The sequence below is a fragment of the Ambystoma mexicanum genome, chromosome 4p, assembly GCF_040938575.1.
Source record: "Ambystoma mexicanum isolate Mex_15411 chromosome 4p, UKY_AmexF1_1, whole genome shotgun sequence".
Classification (NCBI taxonomy): Eukaryota; Metazoa; Chordata; class Amphibia; order Caudata; family Ambystomatidae; genus Ambystoma; species Ambystoma mexicanum.
Genome location: NC_090927.1, coordinates 51,662,682 through 51,682,750, shown reverse-complemented (window position 1 = coordinate 51,682,750; position 20,069 = coordinate 51,662,682). Strand labels below are relative to the sequence as shown.

Here is a 20,069-nt window from a genome sequence, read left to right as displayed (position 1 = left end):
GACCCTTGAACAATACCTACGGTGTATGTTGCACCAATCAGAGGGTAACTGGAAGGATTTGTTATGGGTGGCTGAATATGCGTACAATAACTCGGTGCACTCTGGAACTGGGCAAAGCCCCTTTTACACACTATATGGACACCACCCTCGTACTTCAGACCTGGACTCTCCTTCGAGTCTTGAAATGCCTGCAGTAGACTACTTGCATTCTACTATAACTCAAGCCTTCAAGAATGCAACTGCTCATTTGCAACACGCAAAAGAGAAATACAAGAAAAATGCTGATCTGCATCGAAAAGAGGCGCCTTCATACCAAATTGGAGATCAGGTATGGTTGGCCACAAAACATTTATCGCTAACGGGACCTCGAACTTTTAATCCAAGATACCTAGGCCCTTATTCGATCAAAGCTATCATTAATCCAGTGGCAGTCAAGCTCGAGTTACCAGCTAACATGCGGATTCATCCTGTTTTTCATGTGTCACTTTTGAAACCAGTGCAACCAGGAACCAGATTAATAAAGCCACCAGAACCAATTCAGGTAGATGGGGAGCCTGAATTCGAGATAAAGAACATTTTGGACTCCAAAATCTCTAAGTCAAAACTTTTCTATCTAATAGACTGGAAAGGGTATGGGCCTCAGGAAAGGTCTTGGGAACCCAGCAACCACGTTCATGCACCTCGGCTGGTTAAAAGGTTTCATCGGAATTTCCCAAATAAACCTAAGCCTCCAGAAAGAACAACCTTGGGAGGGGCCTTGGGGGGGAGTGCTGTCATGATACCTGCCCCCGGAGCACCAGGACCGGCCCAGCACCCCCTGGAAGCAGGCATCATGCCCTCGGGAGGAGTCTCAGCAGCCCCAAGTAGGGGCCCTGTGGACTCAGTCCTGGCGCCTTTGGCGCCAGGCTCATATTGGACAACAGTCCTGGCGCCGAAGGCGCCAGGCTCATAAAAGATGACTTTGTGTTTAAAGGTGCTTGGTGTAAACTTACCTGATCCAGACCATGCTGCAACAGCCGGGCCATCTTGAGGCCAGAACTACTTTTCCTGTGGGACTCTTTTACCACCGGGTGTGGTCGGGGAAGGATACATACCTGATTGGAGGAAGGACACATTCCAGGAACTTCTTCCAAGGCTATTTAAACCACACCCGATCAGCCACACGTGCTTCGCGTTGTTCTGCATCTAGCAGCTGGACGCTCACCGTGTCTGCTCCTGCATCTTGACTTCTTCCACGCCTGCCAGCATCCTGATCACCTGCAGAGGAATAGAACAAGAGAACAGAAGAAGGAAAAGACCTTACCTGTTAAATCTGCAACCTGGAGACATTTCGCCAACGATCCTGAAAAGGAAGACATTTATTTTAAAAACTCATCGCATTGACTGCTGCAGCGCTGCATTTACTCACCTTTACAGGGCGCCTCCATCAGCAGCGACCATCCGGATCCACAGTCGCTCCCCAGCACCTAGGGAGAAAAAGACAAGAACAAAGGTGAGAGAAAGAAGGGAGAAGGGAAGCTAAGACTCCATGTTAAGACTTACCTGTTGGGTCATTCCCTTTTCATTTCGGGTCCGCGCCGCATCCAGGCAGTTCCAGACCCCGGCCCCTAAGGGGAAAAAGACATCAGCGTTAATGGGCAAATGAAAAGACATTATCAAAACGCTCATTAAAGACTTACCTGATTTCCACAAGGATTTCACCTTTCATCTCGGGTCGGTGCCTGCTCCCCGGCATTCCGTACCCCGGCCCCTATGGGGAAAAAGACATTAGCGTTAGAACTTTAACGCATGGACACAAGGGGAACCATTAATCAAAAAACTTACCTGGAAGCCAAGCAAGTTTGCTTCTCACCAATCCGAAAATCCAGTGAAGCAACTGGATATCTACGCGCCCCTGCATCAGAGGCAGGATGGAGAGCTCGCCCTTCCAGACCCTAAGGTGAGCTGTTGCGCTGAATCACAGAGGGGTGTCAAGGAGAGTGAGAGGGGAAAGAGGGAGACCGATTACTTACCCTGCACACCCTTAATCCCCTATTTTCGCCTACAGAAGGGTACTTCAGTGAGCCAGGCAAGCAAGAGTTGGGGGACCTGGTCCAGTCCATCTTCCGAGTCCTGCGCACCACCCTGGAAGAGGCCACCGCAGCGCAAACCAGGCCGGCGCCTCCGTGGGAGTCAGGTGAGCGTTACAGTCCTGGGCCTCTGTGTCATGTGTGTCCTGGGCCCCCAGGTATATATCACCTGAGATGCACTTGAGCCTGTGACCTGCTTCCCGACCTCTGTGTCATGTGTGTCCTGGTCCACGAGGTATATATCACCTGAGATGCACTTGAGCCTGTGACCTGCTTCCCGACCTCTGTGTCATGTGTGTCCTGGGCCACGAGGTATATATCACCTGAGATGCACTTGAGCCTGTGACCTGCTTCCCGCCCTCTGTTTCATGTGTGTCCTGGGCCCCCAGGTAGACACCACCTGAGATGCATTTGAGCCTGTGACCTGCTTCCCGACCTCTGTGTCATGTGTGTTCTGGGCCTCTGTGTCATGTGTGTCCTGGGCCATCAGGTATATATCACCTGAGATGCACTTGAGCCTGTGACGTGCTTCCCGCCCTCTGTGTCATGTGTGTCCTGGGCCACCAGGTATATATCACCTGAGATGCACTTAAGCCTGTGACCTGCTTCCCGCCCTCTGTGTCATGTGGGTCCTGGGCCACCAGGTACACATCGTCTTAGATGCACTTGAGCCTGTGACCTGCTTCCCGCCCTCTGTGTCATGTGTGTCCTGGGCCTCTGTGTCATGTGTGTCCTGGGCCACCAGGTATATATCACCTGAGATGCACTTGAGCCTGTGACCTGCTTCCCGCCCTCTGTGTCATGTGTGTCCTGGGCCTCTGTGTCATGTGTGTCCTGGACCATCAGGTATATATCACCTGAGATGCACTTGAGCCTGTGACCTGCTTCCCGCCCTCTGTGTCATGTGTGTCCTGGGCCATCAGCTATATATCACCTGAGATGCATTTGAGCCTGTGACCTGCTTCCCGACCTCTGTGTCATGTGTGTCCTGGGCCTCTGTGTCATGTGTGTCCTGGGCCACCAGGTATATACACCTGAGATGCACTTGAGCCTGTGACCTGCTTCCCGCCCTCTGTGTCATGTGTGTCCTGGGCCTCTGTGTCATGTGTGTCCTCGGCCACCAGGTATATATCACCTGAGATGCACTTGAGCCTGTGACCTGCTTCCCGCCCTCTGTGTCATGTGTGTCCTGGGCCACCAGGTATATATCACCTGAGATGCTCTTGAGCCTGTGACCTGCTTCCCGACCTCTGTGTCATGTGTGACCTGGGCCACCAGGTATATATCACCTGAGATGCACTTGAGCCTGTGACCTGCTTCCCGACCTCTGTGTCATGTCTGTCCCGCCCTCTGTTTTATGTGTGTCCTGGGCCCCCAGGTAGACACCACCTGAGATGCATTTGAGCCTGTGACCTGCTTCCCGACCTCTGTGTCATGTGTGTCCTGGGCCACCATTTATATATCACCTGAGATGCACTTGAGCCTGTGACCTGCTTCCCGCCCTCTGTGTCATGTGTGTCCTGGGCTTCTGTGTCATGTGTGTCCTGGGCCACCAGGTATATATCTTCTGAGATGCACTTCAGCCTGTGACCTGCTTCCCGCCCTCTGTGTCATGTGTGTCCTGGGCCACCAGGTATATATCACCTGAGATGCACTTGAGCCTGTGACCGGCTTCCCGACCTCTGTGTCATGTGTGTCCTGGGCCACCAGGTATATATCACCTGAGATGCACTTGAGCCTGTGACCTGCTTCCCGACCTCTGTGTCATGTGTGTTCTGGGCCACCAGGTATATATCAATTGAGATGCACTTGAGCCTGTGACCTGCTTCCCGCCCTCTGTGTCATGTGTGTCCTGGGCCTTTGTGTCATGTGTGTCCTGGGCCACCATGTATATATCACCTGAGATGCACTTGAGCCTGTGACCTGCTTCCCGCCCTCTGTGTCATGTGTGTCCTGGGCCACCAAGTACACATCGTCTTAGATGCACTTGAGCCTGTGACCTGCTTCCCGCCCTCTGTGTCATGTGTGTCCTGGGCCATCAGGTATATATCACCTGAGATGCACTTGGGCCAGTGACCTGCTTCCCGCCCTCTTTGTCATGTGTGTCCTGGGCCTTTGTGTCATGTGTGTCCTGGGCCACCAGGTATATATCACCTGAGATGCACTTGAGCCTGTGACCTGCTTCCCGCCCTCTGTTTCATGTGTGTCCTGGGCCATCAGCTATATATCACCTGAGATGCATTTGAGCCTGTGACCTGCTTCCCGTCCTCTATTTCATGTGTGTCCTGGACCCCCAGGTAGACACCACCTGAGATGCACTTGAGCCTGTGACCTGCTTCCCACCCTCTGTGTCATGTGTGTCCTGGGCCACCAGTTACACATCACCTGAAATGCACTTGAGCCTGTCACCTGCTTCCCACCCTCTGTGTCATGTGTGTCGTGGGCCACCAGGTACACATCACCTGAGATGTCCTGGGCCACAAGGTACACATCACCTAAAATGCACTTGAGCCTGTGACCTGCTTCCCGGCCTCTGTGTCATGTCTGTCCTGGGCCACCAGGTACACATCACCTGAGATGCAATTGAGCCTGTGACCTGCTTCCCGCCCTCTGTGTCATGTGTGTCCTGGGCCACCAGGTATATATCACCTGAGATGCACTTGAGCCTGTGACCTGCTTCCCGCCCTCTGTGTCATGTGTGTCCTGGGCTTCTGTGTCATGTGTGTCCTGGGCCACCAGGTATATATCACCTGAGATGCACTTGAGCCTGTGACCTGCTTCCCGCCCTCTGTGTCATGTGTGTCCTGGGCCACCAGGTATATATCACCTGAGATGCACTTGAGCCTGTGACCTGCTTCCCGACCTCTGTGTCATGTGTGTTCTGGGCCACCAGGTATATATCACCTGAGATGCACTTGAGCCTGTGACCTGCTTCCCGCCCTCTGTCTCATGTGTGTCCTGGGCCTCTGTGTCATGTGTGTCCTGGGCCACCAGGTATATATCACCTGAGATGCACTTGAGCCTGTGACCTGCTTCCGGACCTCTGTGTCATGTGTGTCCTGGGCCATCAGGTATATATCACCTGAGATGCACTTGAGCCTGTGACCTGCTTCCCGTCCTCTGTGTCATTTGTGTCCTGGGCCTTTGTGTCATGTGTGTCCTGGGCAACCAGGTATATATCACCTGAGATGCACTTGAGCCTGTGACCTGCTTTCCGCCCTCTGTGTCATGTGTGTCCTGGGCCACCAGGTACACATCGTCTTAGATGCACTTGAGCCTGTGACCTGCTTGCCGCCCTCTGTGTCATGTGTGTCCTGGGCCATCAGGTATATATCACCTGAGATGCACTTGAGCCAGTGACCTGCTTCCCGCCCTCTGCGTCATGTGTGTCCTGGACCTTTGTGTCATGTGTGTCCTGGGCCACCAGGTATATATCACCTGAGATGCACTTGAGCCTGTGACCTGTTTCCCGCCCTCTGTTTCATGTGTGTCCTGGGCCCCCAGGTAGACACCACCTGAGATGCACTTGAGCCTGTGACCTGCTTCCCACCCTCTGTGTCCTGTGTGTCCTGGGCCACCAGGTAAACATCACCTGAAATGCCCTTGAGCCTGTCACCTGCTTCCCACCCTCTGTGTCATGTGTGTCCTGGGCCACCAGGTACACATCACCTGAGATGTCCTGGGCCACCAGGTACACATCACCTGAAATGCACTTGAGCCTGTGACCTGCTTCCCGCCATCTGTTTCATATGTGTCCTGGGCCGCCTGTGACCTGCTTCCCGCCCTCTGTATCATGTGTGTACTGGGACACAAGGTACACATCATCTGAGATGCACTTAAGACTGCGACCTGCTTCTCGCCCTCTGTGTCATGTGTGTCCTGGGCCACCAAGTAGACATCACCTGAGATGCACTTGAGCCTGTTACCTGCTTCCCGCCCTCTGTGTCATGTGTGTCCTGGGCCACAAGGTATATATCACCTGAGATGCACCTGAGCCTGTGACCTGCTTCCTGACCTCTGTGTCATGTGTGTCCTGGGCCACCAGGTATATATCACCTGAGATGCACCTGAGCCTGTGACCGGCTTCCCGACCTCTTTGTCATGTGTGTCCTGGGCCACCAGGTATATATCACCTGAGATGCACCTGAGCCTGTGACCTGCTTCCCGACCTCTGTGTCATGTGTGTCCTGGGCCACCAGGTATATATCACCTGAGATGCACTTGAGCCTGTGACCTGCTTCCCGCCCTCTGTGTCATGTGTGTCCTGGGCCACCAGGTATATATCACCTGAGATGCACTTGAGCCTGTGACCTGCTTCCCGACCTCTGTGTCATGTGTGTCCTGGGCCACCAGGTATATATCACCTGAGATGCACTTGAGCCTGTGACCTGCTTCCCGCCCTCTGTTTCATGTGTGTCTTGGGCCCCCAGGTAGACACCACCTGAGATGCATTTGAGCCTGTGACCTGCTTCCCGACCTCTGTGTCATGTGTGTCCTGGACCTCTGTGTCATGTGTGTCCTGGGCCACCAGGTATATATCACCTGAGATGCACTTGAGCCTGTGACCTGCTTCCCGCCCTCTGTGTCATGTGTGTCCTGGGCCTCTGTGTCATGTGTGTCCTGGGCCACCAGGTATATATCACCTGAGATGCACTTGAGCCTGTGACCTGCTTCCCGCCCTAAGTGTCATGTGTGTCCTGGGCCACCAGGTATATATCACCTGAGATGCACTTGAGCCTGTGACCTGCTTCCCAACCTCTGTGTCATGTGTGTCCTGGGCCACCAGGTATATATCACCTGAGATGCACTTGAGCCTGTGACCTGCTACTCGCCCTCTATGTCATGTGTGTCCTGGGCCACCAGGTATATATCACCTGAGATGCACTTGAGCCTGTGACCTGCTTCCCGCCCTCTGTTTCATGTGTGTCCTGGGTCCCCAGGTAGACACCACCTGAGATGCATTTGAGCCTGTGACCTGCTTCCCGACCTCTGTGTCATTTGTGTCCTGGGCCTCTGTGTCATGTGTGTCCTGGGCCACCAGGTATATATCACCTGAGATGCACTTGAGCCTGTGACCTGCTTCCCGCCCTCTGTGTCATGTGTGTCCTGGGCCTCTGTGTCATGTGTGTCCTGGGCCACCAGGTATATATCACCTGAGATGCACTCGAGCCTGTGACCTGCTTCCCGCCCTCTGTGTCATGTGTGTCCTGGGCCACCAGGTATATATCACCTGAGATGCACTTGAGCCTGTGACCTGCTTCTCGCCCTCTGTGTCATGTGTGTCCTGGGCCACCAGGTACACATCGTCTTAGATGCACTTGAGCCTGTGACCTGCTTCCCGCCCTCTGTGTCATGTGTGTCCTGGGCCTCTGTGTCATGTGTGTCCTGGGCCACCAGGTATATATCACATGAGATGCACTTGAGCCTGTGACCTGCTTACCGTCCTCTGTTTCATGTGTATCCTGGGCCATCAGCTATATATCACCTGAGATGCATTTGAGCCTGTGACCTGCTTCCCGCCATCTGTTTCATGTGTGTCCTGGGCCATCAGGTATATATCACCTGAGATGCAGTTGAGCCTGTGACCTGCTTCCCGCCCTCTGTTTCATGTGTGTCCTGGGCCATCAGGTATATATCACCTGAGATGCAGTTGAGCCTGTGACCTGCTTCCCGCCCTCTATTTCATGTGTGTCCTGGGCTATCAGGTATATATCACCTGCGATGCACTTGAGCCTGTTACCTGCTTCCCGCCCTCTGTGTCATGTGTGTCCTGGGCCATCAGGTATATATCACCTGAGATGCAGTTGAGCCTGTTACCTGCTTTCCACCCTCTGTGTCATGTGTGTCCTGGGCCACCAGGTACACATCACCTGAGATATACTTGAGCCTGTGACCTGCTTTCCGCCCTCTGTGTCATGTGTGTCCTGGGCCACCAGGTACACATCACCTGAGATGCACTTGAGCCTGTGACCAGCTTTCCACCCTCTGTGTCATGTGTGTCCTGGGCCACCAGGTACATATCACCTGAGATGCACTTGAGCCTGTGACCTGCTTCCCGACCTCTGTGTCATGTGTGTCCTGGGCCACCAGGTATACATCACCTGAGATGCACTTGAGCCTGTGACCTGCTTCCCGCCCTCTGTTTCATGTGTGTCCTGGGCCATCAGGTATATATCACCTGAGATGCACTTGAGCCTGTTACCTGCTTCCCGCCCTCTGTTTCATGTGTGTCCTGGGCCATCAGGTATATATCACCTGAGATGCATTTGAGCCTGTTACCTGCTTCCCGCCCTCTGTGTCATGTGTGTCCTGGGCCACCAGGTAGACATCACCTGATATGCAATTGAGCCTGTGACCTGCTTCCCGCCCTCTGTGTCATGTGTGTCCTGGGCCACCAGGTAGACATCACCTGAGATGCAATTGAGCCTGTGACCTGCTTCCCGCCCACTGTGTCATGTGTGTCCTGGGCCACCAGGTATACATCACCTGAGATGCAATTGAGCCTGTGACCTGCTTCCCGCCCTCTGTGTCATGTGTGTCCTGGGCCACTAGGTACACATCGTCTTAGATGCACTTGAGCCAGTGACCTGCTTCCCGCCCTCTGTGTCATGTGTGTCCTGGGCCATCAGGTATATATCACCTGAGATGCACTTGAGCCTGTGACCTGCTTCCCGCCCTCTGTGTCATGTGTGTCCTGGGCCTCTGTGTCATGTGTGACCTGCTTCCCGTCCTCTGTTTCATGTGTGTCCTGGGCCATCAGCTATATATCACCTGAGATGCATTTGAGCCCGTGACCTGCTTCCCGCCATCTGTTTCATGTGTGTCCTTGGCCATCAGGTATATATCACCTGAGATGCATTTGAGCCTGTGACCTGCTTCCCGCCATCTGTTTCATGTGTGTCCTGGGCCATCAGGTATATATCACCTGAGATGCAGTTGAGCCTGTGACCTGCTTCCCGCCCTCTGTGTCAATTGTGTACTGGGCTACCAGGTAAACATCACCTGAGATGCACTTGAGACTGCGACCTGCTTCCCGCCCTCTGTGTCATGTGTGTACTGGGCCACCAGGTAGACATCACCTGAGATGCACTTGAGACTGCGACCTGCTTCCCGCCCTCTGTGTCATGTGTGTCCTGGGCCACCAGGTAGACATCACCTGAGATGCAATTGAGCCTGCGACCTGCTTCCCGCCCTCTGTATCATGTGTGTACTGGGCCACCAGTTACACATCACCTGAGATGCAATTGAGCCTGTGACCTGCTTCCCGCCCTCTGTGTCATGTGTGTCCTGGGCCACCAGGTGTACATCACCTGAGATGCACTTGAGCCTGTGACCTGCTTCCCGCCCTCTGTGTCATGTGTGTCCTGGGCCACCAGGTGTACATCATCTGAGATGCACTTGAGCCTGTGACCTGCTTCCCACCCTCTGTGTCATGTGTGTCCTGGGCCTCTGTGTCATGTGTGTCCTGGGCCACCATGTACACATCACCTGAGATGCACTTGAGCCTGTGACCTGCTTCCCGCCCTCTGTGTCATGTGTGTCCTGGGCCACCAGGTGTACATCACCTGAGATGCACTTGAGCCTGTGACCTGCTTCCCGCCCTCTGTGTCATGTGTGTCCTGGGCCACCAGGTGTACATCATCTGAGATGCACTTGAGCCTGCGACCTGGTTCCCATCCTATGTTTCATGTGTGTCCTGGGCCTCTGTGTCATGTATGTCCTGGCCACCAGGTATATATCACCTGAGATGCTCTTGAGCCTGTGACCTGCTTCCCGCCCTCTGTGTCATGTGTGTCCTGGGCCTCTGTGTCATGTGTGTCCTGGGCCACCAGGTACACATCACCTGAGATGCACTTGAGCCTGTGACCTGCTTCCCGCCCTCTGTGTCCTGTGTGTCCTGGGCCACCAGGTACACATCACCTGAGATGCACTTGAGCCTGTGACCTGATTCCCGCCCTCTGTGTCATGTGTGTCCTGGGCCTCTGTGTCATGTGTGTCCTGGGCCACCAGGTACACATCATCTGTAATGCTCTTGAGCCTGTGACCTGCTTCCCATCCTATGTTTTATGTGTGTTCCCGGCAGGTTGTGGATGTGCCCCCTCACAGGCTCCTGCTGTGCCGCCCTCTCCTCGGTCCTGAGCGGCGGCGGTTCCCTCACAGAGCTGATCCTGAGTTACAGCCCATTGGGGGATTCAGGACTGAAGCACTTATGTGAAGGATTGAAGCACCCCTGCTGCAAGCTAAAGAAGCTTGCGTGAGTACCCCTCTTTATATTGCTCTGATAGTTTCATGTACTTGTCTTTCATTGCCTAGAATCGCAGAGAAACCTAGTTGTAGCTGTGTAAATCTGTGTATTGGAAATTTGCTCTAATTCCCCTTGTGTTTCCCCTTGTGCTTCCTTAAAAAAGGGAAGTCAGGATTAGACTTGATAGCCTTTTCACTGCCTGGAGCCCCTACTAACCAGCCAACATGCCTGTGTGAACATGTGGGGCTTGTGAGCTCTCCTGCACTGGAGCACAGGCTGCTTTATGCAATTGCACTGGAGCTGCAGACCCCTCTGAATGTCCCGCTCTCTGCCCACTCTCTGCCCCTGCAACACCTGCAGGGGATCAGAAAGTTACCAAGTCCTACCCCGGGTAATCTGCAGCTTCTCGAGATCTGTAGAGCGACAAAGACCCATCGTTCCTTCCTCACACCACACCAGCGCGTGCCCTGCTGGCACTGCCCTCCCCGGGAAGCTCTTGCACCGGAACTCCTTAGCAGAAGGCTTGAACTTCCAGGGGGAACTGGCTTTCCCTAAAGGAATTGTGGATGGCGACAAAAAAGGGAGCGTCTTCATGTTTTGTCTTTCTTTGCTGAGAACAAGACTATTCCTTTAGGGAGTCCAGGGGGGTGAGACTGGGCTTCTATTCTTAGTGACCCCCTCCTGGGGGAAGAACAGAGAAAAAAAGGGAAAAAATACAGTATGGAGAAAAAAAGCATCAAGGGCACAGCGTGAGCGGAGCACAGTTAGTTTTTAAGTGATGCGTCACAGCTGTTCGTCCGCACAACGTCAATCCAAAGTTAACAAGTTTGTTTGTTTATTTATACCGCGCGCAGAACCCTGAGGTAACTGGGCGCCAGAGACTTAGAGCAAGTGTTACATGTTACATGCATATATCAACGTATACAATAGCAACAACAGCAACAGGAAGTGCGAGCGACCGGGGTTACATGTGTTACAGAGTGAAGTACAGTGAGAATAAGCAGGCAGAGTGGCTCAGATTAGTCTGATAGTAGCAGCTCTTATTGGCCAGGTTTTAACTTTGGCTCTAAAGGTCCAGAACGAGGGCTCCATTCTAATGTTTAGGGGAAGGGCGTTCCACTGTTTGGCGGCTAGGACATGGAAGCTGTTCCACCTGCTTCTTTTGGATTGAATTTGTGAATGGTGAGGCAATGCGACTACATAGTCCTGGTTGGTCTAGCTTATTTGTGATTGTTGAATTTAACTGCCAGGTACTTGGGTGCAGAGTTCGCCAGGCACTTATGGGTGATGACCTAGTTGATCCTGCCGTGCGTTCTTGCACCGTTGCCAGGAGAGGTGCATTGTTCACTGCTATGGCCCAGGCTCTTAATAGTTGTGGTGCCCCGTGCAAATACTGACGGGCCCACCCCCTGCTAAGGAGGACCCAAAGCTCCCTGGGCCCCCGCGGGCATACATGGCCTGGGTGGAGAGAGTGACTAGAGACTGCATACTGCTGCAATGCACTCTGGACTGCTCCTGGCAAATGCAACCTGGACAGCAATTACTGAATGGACCCCCCCACACTGCTGCTATCATGCCGGTCTGCCCCTGACATACGCAGCACACCCTACAAGGACTTTGGGGACCCCCACAGATTGCTGCTGCCCTGCCTGCCTGCTGTGCACTTCGTGAAGGTCTTTTCTAATATGTTTAATGAACAGCTTATATTTTTTAAATGACTCATTAGTTCAAAGGACTTTTCTTTTACTTGTATGCAGCTTTTTTGGTATAGTTGTCCAGGATTGTCTCGTTCATAGATTCACATGCTGTTTGAATATCCCCTGTCGTCATGAAGAAAACTGCAGTCACTTAGTGTTTTCCTAGTGTGGAGTTTGCGTCATCAGTACTGCTAGACTGCTAGACACTGCTAGACACTGCCAGACTGCCAGACTCTGCTAGACTGCTGGACACTGTTAGCCTTGGGTTAGGAGTCTAGAAAGTGGAAGGATCTTCCCGGCAGAGCTCTCGTGAGTCACACAGAAGTGAGACACTGCTCTAGGAAAGGAGGAGTGTCTAAATTCCACTGTGCCCTGGCCCAGACCAAGCACTAAAATGAAAAGGCAACAAGAACGTCCAGAGGCTGAAGTGTTAGACAAAGCATATCAGGAAGGAAACAGATTCTAAAGATTTCAGAAGAAAATCACTCTGCGGGAAAGGTGCAAATATGTTCAGCTCTCAAACAGTTTGATAAAACAATCTCAAAGGCAAGCTATAGAAATAAGGAAAACACATTTCAAGGAGTAGAGGAATCGTACAGAGAACTCCTATTTTCAGAATCGAATGGGCTTCGCCTGAAGGAGATGGACAACGGTTCGAGATTCAGGAAAAGAAGGATATTTGGAAGGGCAACCTGGAAGGAAGCTCTCTCAGAATATTGCTCAGAATATTGCTAAATTGTACGCACTATAATCTATGTATGGCTGTTCTGACACTCATTGCACAAACTAGGTTCCGATTGACTAGATTTAGTTTTGAATGTATTCTGTGCTCCCACGGACCGGCATGGTGTTCATGTTATTTCGCACTAAACACACGTCTGCTCTGCGCACCCCTGCGCGCCCCTACGCGCCCATTTCACTATTCCAACCCTATTCACGTGCCTGCACCTAACGTTCCAGATCTCACTTGCACCAACAAGCTGCACACTGCCCTTGTCTACCCCCAAATCTACTTATGTCATGGACTACCCATACCTACCTGAAATCCTCCTACATCGCGTAGTCCCTCATTATAGCATGGCTAGCCAGCTGCCACCTTGCCTCTTGCAGCGCCCTAACTACGTACATAGTGCCCAATATGTGCAAATGTGTTGACAAACTGCATGTAATTGATTGACATGATTTTGTGCATGTGCCCAGATGCCCTGAATGAATAACTGTTCTTCCTATGCCTATGTGCCCGAATTTGTTTATATTGAAGCTATCTGGCCTCCATGGGCCTTGCCTGCTGCCCCTAGATTCTAGATAATCACTAGGGTCTTCAGAACTTTGATCTATCTAGCCAACTGCGCACCAGCATCCTAGCTAATTGCTACCTGAAAACTGCAGCTGTGTAACTTCCATGCACATACATTACCGTGCATGCTCTCATCGCCCTAACAGACCGCGTATCAGCATCCTTGTTGATTTTTGCCTGAAAACCCAGAAAGTTTGAGAAAATCTCAGTCGTGTATGCATTACTATTTCAGTGAACTGTGCACTAGCATCCTAGCTGAGTCTCACCCGGACATTTCCAGCTGTGTATGTAGTATTCGCGCTAACTGACTGGCCCTCATTACGACCCTGGCGGAAAGTGACTGACCGGACCGCCACAGCGTAAATAGCGTTTCCGCCATTGCACGAAGGAGCAAAGTGCGGCCAATCACGACCCATCGGGCACGAGCATTACGCCATAGCGGAATCCGAAAGGCTGCGATGGCGGAAATGACCCCAAAACGGCCCTTACCGCCGCCGTACGCTGCACCAGGTGCAATACCGCCACCCATCTTAGCGGTCACCGTAATGAGCGGTCACCGTAACGAGCGTGCACCGCAAATTACGGCCACCGGAAATATACGGAAACGGAAGTAAAAGCATGTGGCCGGAACGGGAAACAGCACGCCGCACAACTATAAAATCCGAATCCCAACACAACCATAAAAAATCCGACCCTGACACACATCCCAACCCGTTAGCAACCCCAGTTAAAAAAATAAATATGGGAAAGGTAGCCAAGAAAGCGTGTGACCGCAAGCGGCAGGTACACTTCTCCCGAGAGGAACTGACCGTGCTCACCGAGACCCTACAGGAAAATTCCGCCGTCGTCTTCTCCAGTCAAATGACCAGGACGGCCCTTGCCAACAAGAAGGCCATATGGGCCCTGGTGGCACAGCGCGTAAGTGCGGTGGGGACAACACCCCGCACGCCACAGCAATGTCGCAAGCGGTGGGACGACCTGCGGATCCGCGTACGCAGCATACTTTCTGCGAACAGGAACATCGCCACAGCTACCGGGGGGGGTTCAGAGTCGCCCATCAAGTTGACCCCCTGGGAGGATATCTGCGCCTCCACCATAGGAATGGAGAGCATAGAGGGAGTCGGAGGGATGGAGAAAGGAGTGCCGACATCCGGAGAATCAGGTAGGTTGGCCAAGAGAAACAATGCGAAATCCACAAACCACGAACATGTGCAGTACCATGTGACCCCATAGTGCAATACATACTTAGCCCTGACAGCGCCCTCTAAAAGTCAGAATGAACAAACAAATCAATCAAGAAGCCATAAACAACCCCTACATGTGCAGCATGCACCCCCTAACTGCAGGCAGCCAAATGAATGCATCCTCAATCCACACGAAAATGAGACCACCTCCAAGGCCCAGTCCCAAATCAGCCTCATGTACCACCCCAATGCATTTGATACGTTGCCATTCCAAATCCGACAGACCCATAACTAACGCTCGCCCCTCTTTACTCCACCACAGGGTCCGATACCAACGACGAGCTGCAGGACACCCCTACCAGCACGCCTGCAAAGAGGGCCAGGACCAACGTCCCAAGAGCCTCCACCTCAGGTGCAAGGATCAAGACACGGCAGCAGCAGGAATCAAGTGGCAGCACACTGGAGGGGACTGCAACAGGCACCCCAGCAGCCAGCAAGTCCACAACCCCAGCACCACAGGTCCCCCCAAAGAACGTATCTGATGGCACTGCCTCTGGTGGTAGCAGCACCATAGGTGACACAGCTGTCATGCCAGCATGCTCCGACACGGAAAACAGTGCTGGCGACGTAGGTACCATCCATGACCTTTCCCAATCCCCCTGCATGTTCCATCCCCTACACCATGACGAAACCACGCAGGGGCACCCTGAAGACGACGACTGGCCAACCCCCACAAGTCCTGTGCCAAGGCAACATGTGTTGAGCAGCCCCCCTGTCACACCACCGCAAATGTCCATGGCCCAGCAGAGGCAACAGTCCCTCGACCTGCTGATCGAGCAACAGCAGGAAGCGTCCACGCTACTCAAGGACCATGCAAATGAATGCGGGGGTTCCAGGGCAGCCATGGAAACATCCACCGAGACACTCAGGGCACAAATAGAGAAAAGTAGTGAGAGCCTCAGGGGAGAAATGGAGAGAAGCACCGAGAGCCTGAGAGCACAAATGGAGAAAAGCACCGAGAGCCTGAGGGGGGAACTGCATGCGACGTCCAAAGACGTTTGTGCTGAACTTGCTGCTGTGCGCCGTGTGCTCTCGGAGCTCTCACAAACCCTCAGAGACATGCATGGACGCGAGCAGGCAGAGACATCATCCGTGGCAAGTTCCGTCCAGGGCAGCCCCCAACGCAGATCTGGCAGGAACCTGCGCTCCACGGGCAGGGGTGCCCCTGATACCCGTAGAGGGGGCTTGCAATAGCGTCTACCCACGGACAGCATGCATATTTGGACACTGGTGTTGGGGGGGGAGGTAGTAGGGTGGAGGGGGTGTGTTGGGCTTCACTGGGTGGCGGGTCCATAGGGTGTATAAATCAAATCACATTAACAATACAGCACCTCATTATCATCCAATGACATGTGTGGACATTGATATTTGCGTACGAGGCCTTCATAGGCGTACAGTCCACAATGTGCCTGTACTACACACACACAGTGCCACAGGTCCCCTTTCCGTGTAATAGGCACCATGCGTGGTTGCTAGAAGCATGCATCTATGATGCTCTGTCGGATTGCACGTGCATCCTGTGCCTCATGGACTCCTTGAGGTGCCTCCACATCCCCACCCTCATCATCATCATCATCTTCAGGTGCATGCAGTACAGCGTCAGGGGGCATGGGCACATTCCTACGTATGCACATGTTGTGCAGCATGACACATGCCATGACCATCTTAGAAACCTTCTCATGGCTGTATATGAGTGCCCCGCCAGACCTGCTGAGGCTGCGGAAACGAGCCTTCAGTAGGCCGAATGCCTGTTCAATGACCACACGGGTACGTGAGTGGGCATGGTTGTAGTCCTCCTCATGCTCGTTCTGTGGGTTCCGGATTGGTGTAAGGAGCCATCTCTTCAGTGGATACCCGGCATCACCTGTATGAGACGAATAAAGGGTGTCAGTGGAATGATAGTGCTAAGTAGCCCCCCCCCCCCCTGCAAGGTCATTGACGCATCAAATGGGCCACGATGTCATGCATGGAATGAGACTCACCGAGTAGCCAGGATCTGTGCCCTGCGTGTCGCTCCATGTAGCGTGGTATTCTTGTGTTCCTCAGGACCATAGAATCATGGGTAGATCCTGGAAATCTGGCACAACAATGCGTAAATATCTTGTTGGAGTCACACACCATTTGCACATTGATTGAATGAAATTGTTTCCGGTTGCGGTACTGGACCTCCATGGCATGTGGGACAACCAATTCAACATGGGTGCAGTCGATGGCACCAATGCAACCCGGGATGCCGCCAAGTGCATGGAATCCCACTTTAGCGTTGGTAATCTCCTGGTACGTGCGTGGTAGTGTGATGTGGTCGTCGGCGTGCTTCAGGAGGGCATCGTGCACTTGGAAGAGTGTCCGTGAGAACAGTGGCTGTGAAATGCCATGCAACTGTCCCACTGTGTGCTGGTAGGTGCCTGTGGCCAGGAAGTGGAGTGCAGACACCACCTTCAGTAGGGGTGGGATGGCGGTTGGGCTATCTATCATGCTCACGAGGTCAGCATGTGTCATGTCCACAATGGCGATTATGGTGTCCCGGTCCAAACGGTAGAGGGTGTGGATCTGCTCAGCAGTGAGGTTGAACGGATCGGCTCGGAGGCGTGGGATTGCGGGCCGCCTGCGTGGTGGTAGTGGCAGTGCTTGTGGGCCTTGCTGACCCTGCCTTGCCCTCCTCCTCCTCCTTCTCCTCCGTCTCCCCTGTGCGCCCGGTTGTTGTACCTGTTGTTGTTCGTCGTCTTCTTGTAGTTGTAGCACTTGCAGTGCTATCTGGTACCCCAGGCCCAACATCGCTAGTCCTGCCGGTAGCATTTTGGAGTGGGAGTGGTTGTGGGAGGGGTTTGGGTCTGCAATATATGTGCTGTCGGCCTGTATGGCCTCCACCTGTGCTGATTGAATGAATCTGTGGCAGATGCAATCCCTTCTGGTCGAGCACGGCCCGCACGTAAGGCTGCATTTGGCCGCATGGCATCTTGGGATTTGAATCATGTATCTAATCCCGATGGCAGTGTGATGTACTTTGACTGATCTTCATGCTATGCTCCCATTGTTACACATGCTATGATTGCAGCCGCTTACATACCTGTGAAGAGTCAGTGGTATGTAGGGCTCGATCGATGGCCGACCCTCATGCAGCACAGTAACGTACTTCACCGACGGGCGTGGCGTGCCATTTGTGATTGCAGCCAGTTAGCATCATGACACACAGCCGCACTACATTGATGTAATTGTGAATGCAAGCGTTCACAGAAGCCTTTTCGACGTAATGTTGCAAGTGAGGAATTCGAAGGCCAGCATTTTGGGTTTTGAAGTAGCGGCGAGGATACGCCCACAGGTCTGGCTGGAAATGTAACGTTCTATTGTAGAATGTCCTTGGGACATGGCCCATAACGAGCAGGCAATGAATGATATGAATTGAATGGGATGCGCAATAGCGTAGTGGACGATGAGGCAGGACGTTCCCAAATCCATCTTGCTTCACAACACTACAGATCCGGCCAGGGGCACAGTGGTTTTTGCGGACTGCATTACGCACAGACGCGATGGAAGTTTCACATATTATGTGAGTGAATATTCATGCGTTTTCATTGCGGGATGAGGGAATGATGTGTGGATGCATGGACTGATGAATCCGTTTAGGGTCTGCCATGTACATGGGTATTTTGGTTCACTCCCCTTCCCCTGCGTTATGTGATGCAAGGCTGCCATAGTGGGACATACGTCTATCTGCCCTTGTCGGATCCTCCCTGTCTCGACGCGCCTTCATACACTTGTGTCTAGGCACGTTACTAATCCCATGTCATGGGTTCTATCTTGACGGACGCATGCACAGTAACCGACGTTGCCAATGGTGTATTTAGCTCGATTGGTTTCGTTGTGATTCGATACTGAATTAGGGGTGTGTATATTCCTTTGGAGTGGGCTAGCATGCATATGGGTGTGGATTTGGTGTGTTGAATGAAGATTGTAATGCATCATGAGTCCCGTAATGCAATCGGTTGATTTGTGTTTCTTTTGGGTGACAGGTATCTCCTGCCCTATTGCAGATGCCATCTCTACGCCACTCCTCCAGATGGTTTTTACTCTCGACTCCTGCAGCTTCGGGTGAATCAGTGGAGCACCATTTCGATCATATGGGACGATCGCCAATGGGCCACATGCCCTTACGCTGTACTGGTGGCTAGGTGCAACATTTCGGCCTTTCAGCTCGACTAGTGCCTGCCTCATGGGACGGACCTGCGGTTCTTGCCGCTTCCATGTTGCCTTTTGGAACGTTGATGTAAGCCCTGTGTGCCATGATGGTACAGGGCGTCACACAAGTGGAAGCCGGTCAATTATTGCAGATGCAGCCCTCGGTGATGATGGTTGTTTTGGTGGTATTTTGCAAATTGATGTGGGGCCTTTGTCATTTGGATGTGCATTTAAATTGTATTCCGATATTTGTCGTGTTGCGTTGTTCTTTGCAGGTGATGTGGCGATTTTCGCTTTGTGGCGGTATGTATTGCGTGATGATCTGCTTTGTGTTCCGCCTTCTGAGTTGAGTTGTGTGGTACAGTACTGGCCGCGTTTGCCTACGTAGCACAGTATGGTCACGGATAGAGGCTGCCATTGTGGCTGTTTACATGATGTGCTGTTCAGGGGCGGGGGATTGGCTTTTGGCCGACTGGTGCCTGTCAGCCAGGTCGATTGGTGGAATGATGGGTTGTTCAGAATGTGGCTGGTCACAGGTGACTGTGTTTGCGTGCGTTTGTTGGAGGGGGACTGGGGTCATGTCCTTTGGAATAGCTTCTGTATTGATGCCATCTGTGCCCTGCAGCTCCCATCGGCCCCTCTTGGGATGAGCCTGGCTGCTCAGTCACTCTGCCGACTTGTGTGGTACATGCTTCTGCTGATGGGTGGTTTGTTTACTGGCATGAGTACAGGGCTGGTGCAATCCCCCTCAGGATGCTGTTGTGGATGTTGCCTTGCGCTGGTGGCAAGCGATGGGGGACTACTGTTGTTTTGTGTCATGTGTTCTTGATTTTCATTTTGATGTGTTGTACCTTCACATGCCTGTGCTGCGTCAGTACGGCTATGGTGACATGCCGTACATGGATGCCCACTCACGGGGCGCTTTGAGCCCCTGCATGCTTTTCTACGTTGGCATGCATGGGTGAATTGTGGATTTCACTGGTTGCATGGTGTGAGTACATTGCGCCTGCCAGGAGTTGTGCAATGAGGCCAGGGAGTGGAGTACAGGCACTCAGTGGGCCATTTACGGTTGGTTCGCGTTGCCGTATTTCTCGCCATGGCGGAATGGTACTTTACGACGTGCTTGATGGCGTTCAGTACATGTCCGCTAGGGTCAGAATTCGCGTACCGTTGCGCCATGGCGGTGATTCCGGTTTTGCAAGGCGCGCGTGCGCGTACTTGGTGCAGTTAGCGTTGCCGTTCACTGCGGTGTCGCTAATGGCATCGTACTTTACGGTGACGGGTCATGATCGCAACGAGCGGTGTTCGATGGCGGTATTGCATTTCCGCCATCATTTTTCC

General features: G+C 52.8%; 1 protein-coding gene across 3 annotated transcripts in view; it reads left to right on the top strand.

Annotated features, from left to right (window-relative positions):
• The window catches only part of LOC138452977 (ribonuclease inhibitor-like), a 268,993-nt gene that overhangs the window by 234,618 nt on the left and 14,306 nt on the right, over positions 1 to 20,069 (top strand). For all 3 annotated transcript variants that reach the window (XM_069605350.1, XM_069605346.1, XM_069605347.1), the window contains one exon: positions 10,153 to 10,323. In XM_069605350.1, coding sequence (XP_069461451.1) covers positions 10,153 to 10,323 — 171 coding nt within the window. The remainder of the gene's footprint in view (positions 1 to 10,152; positions 10,324 to 20,069) is intronic.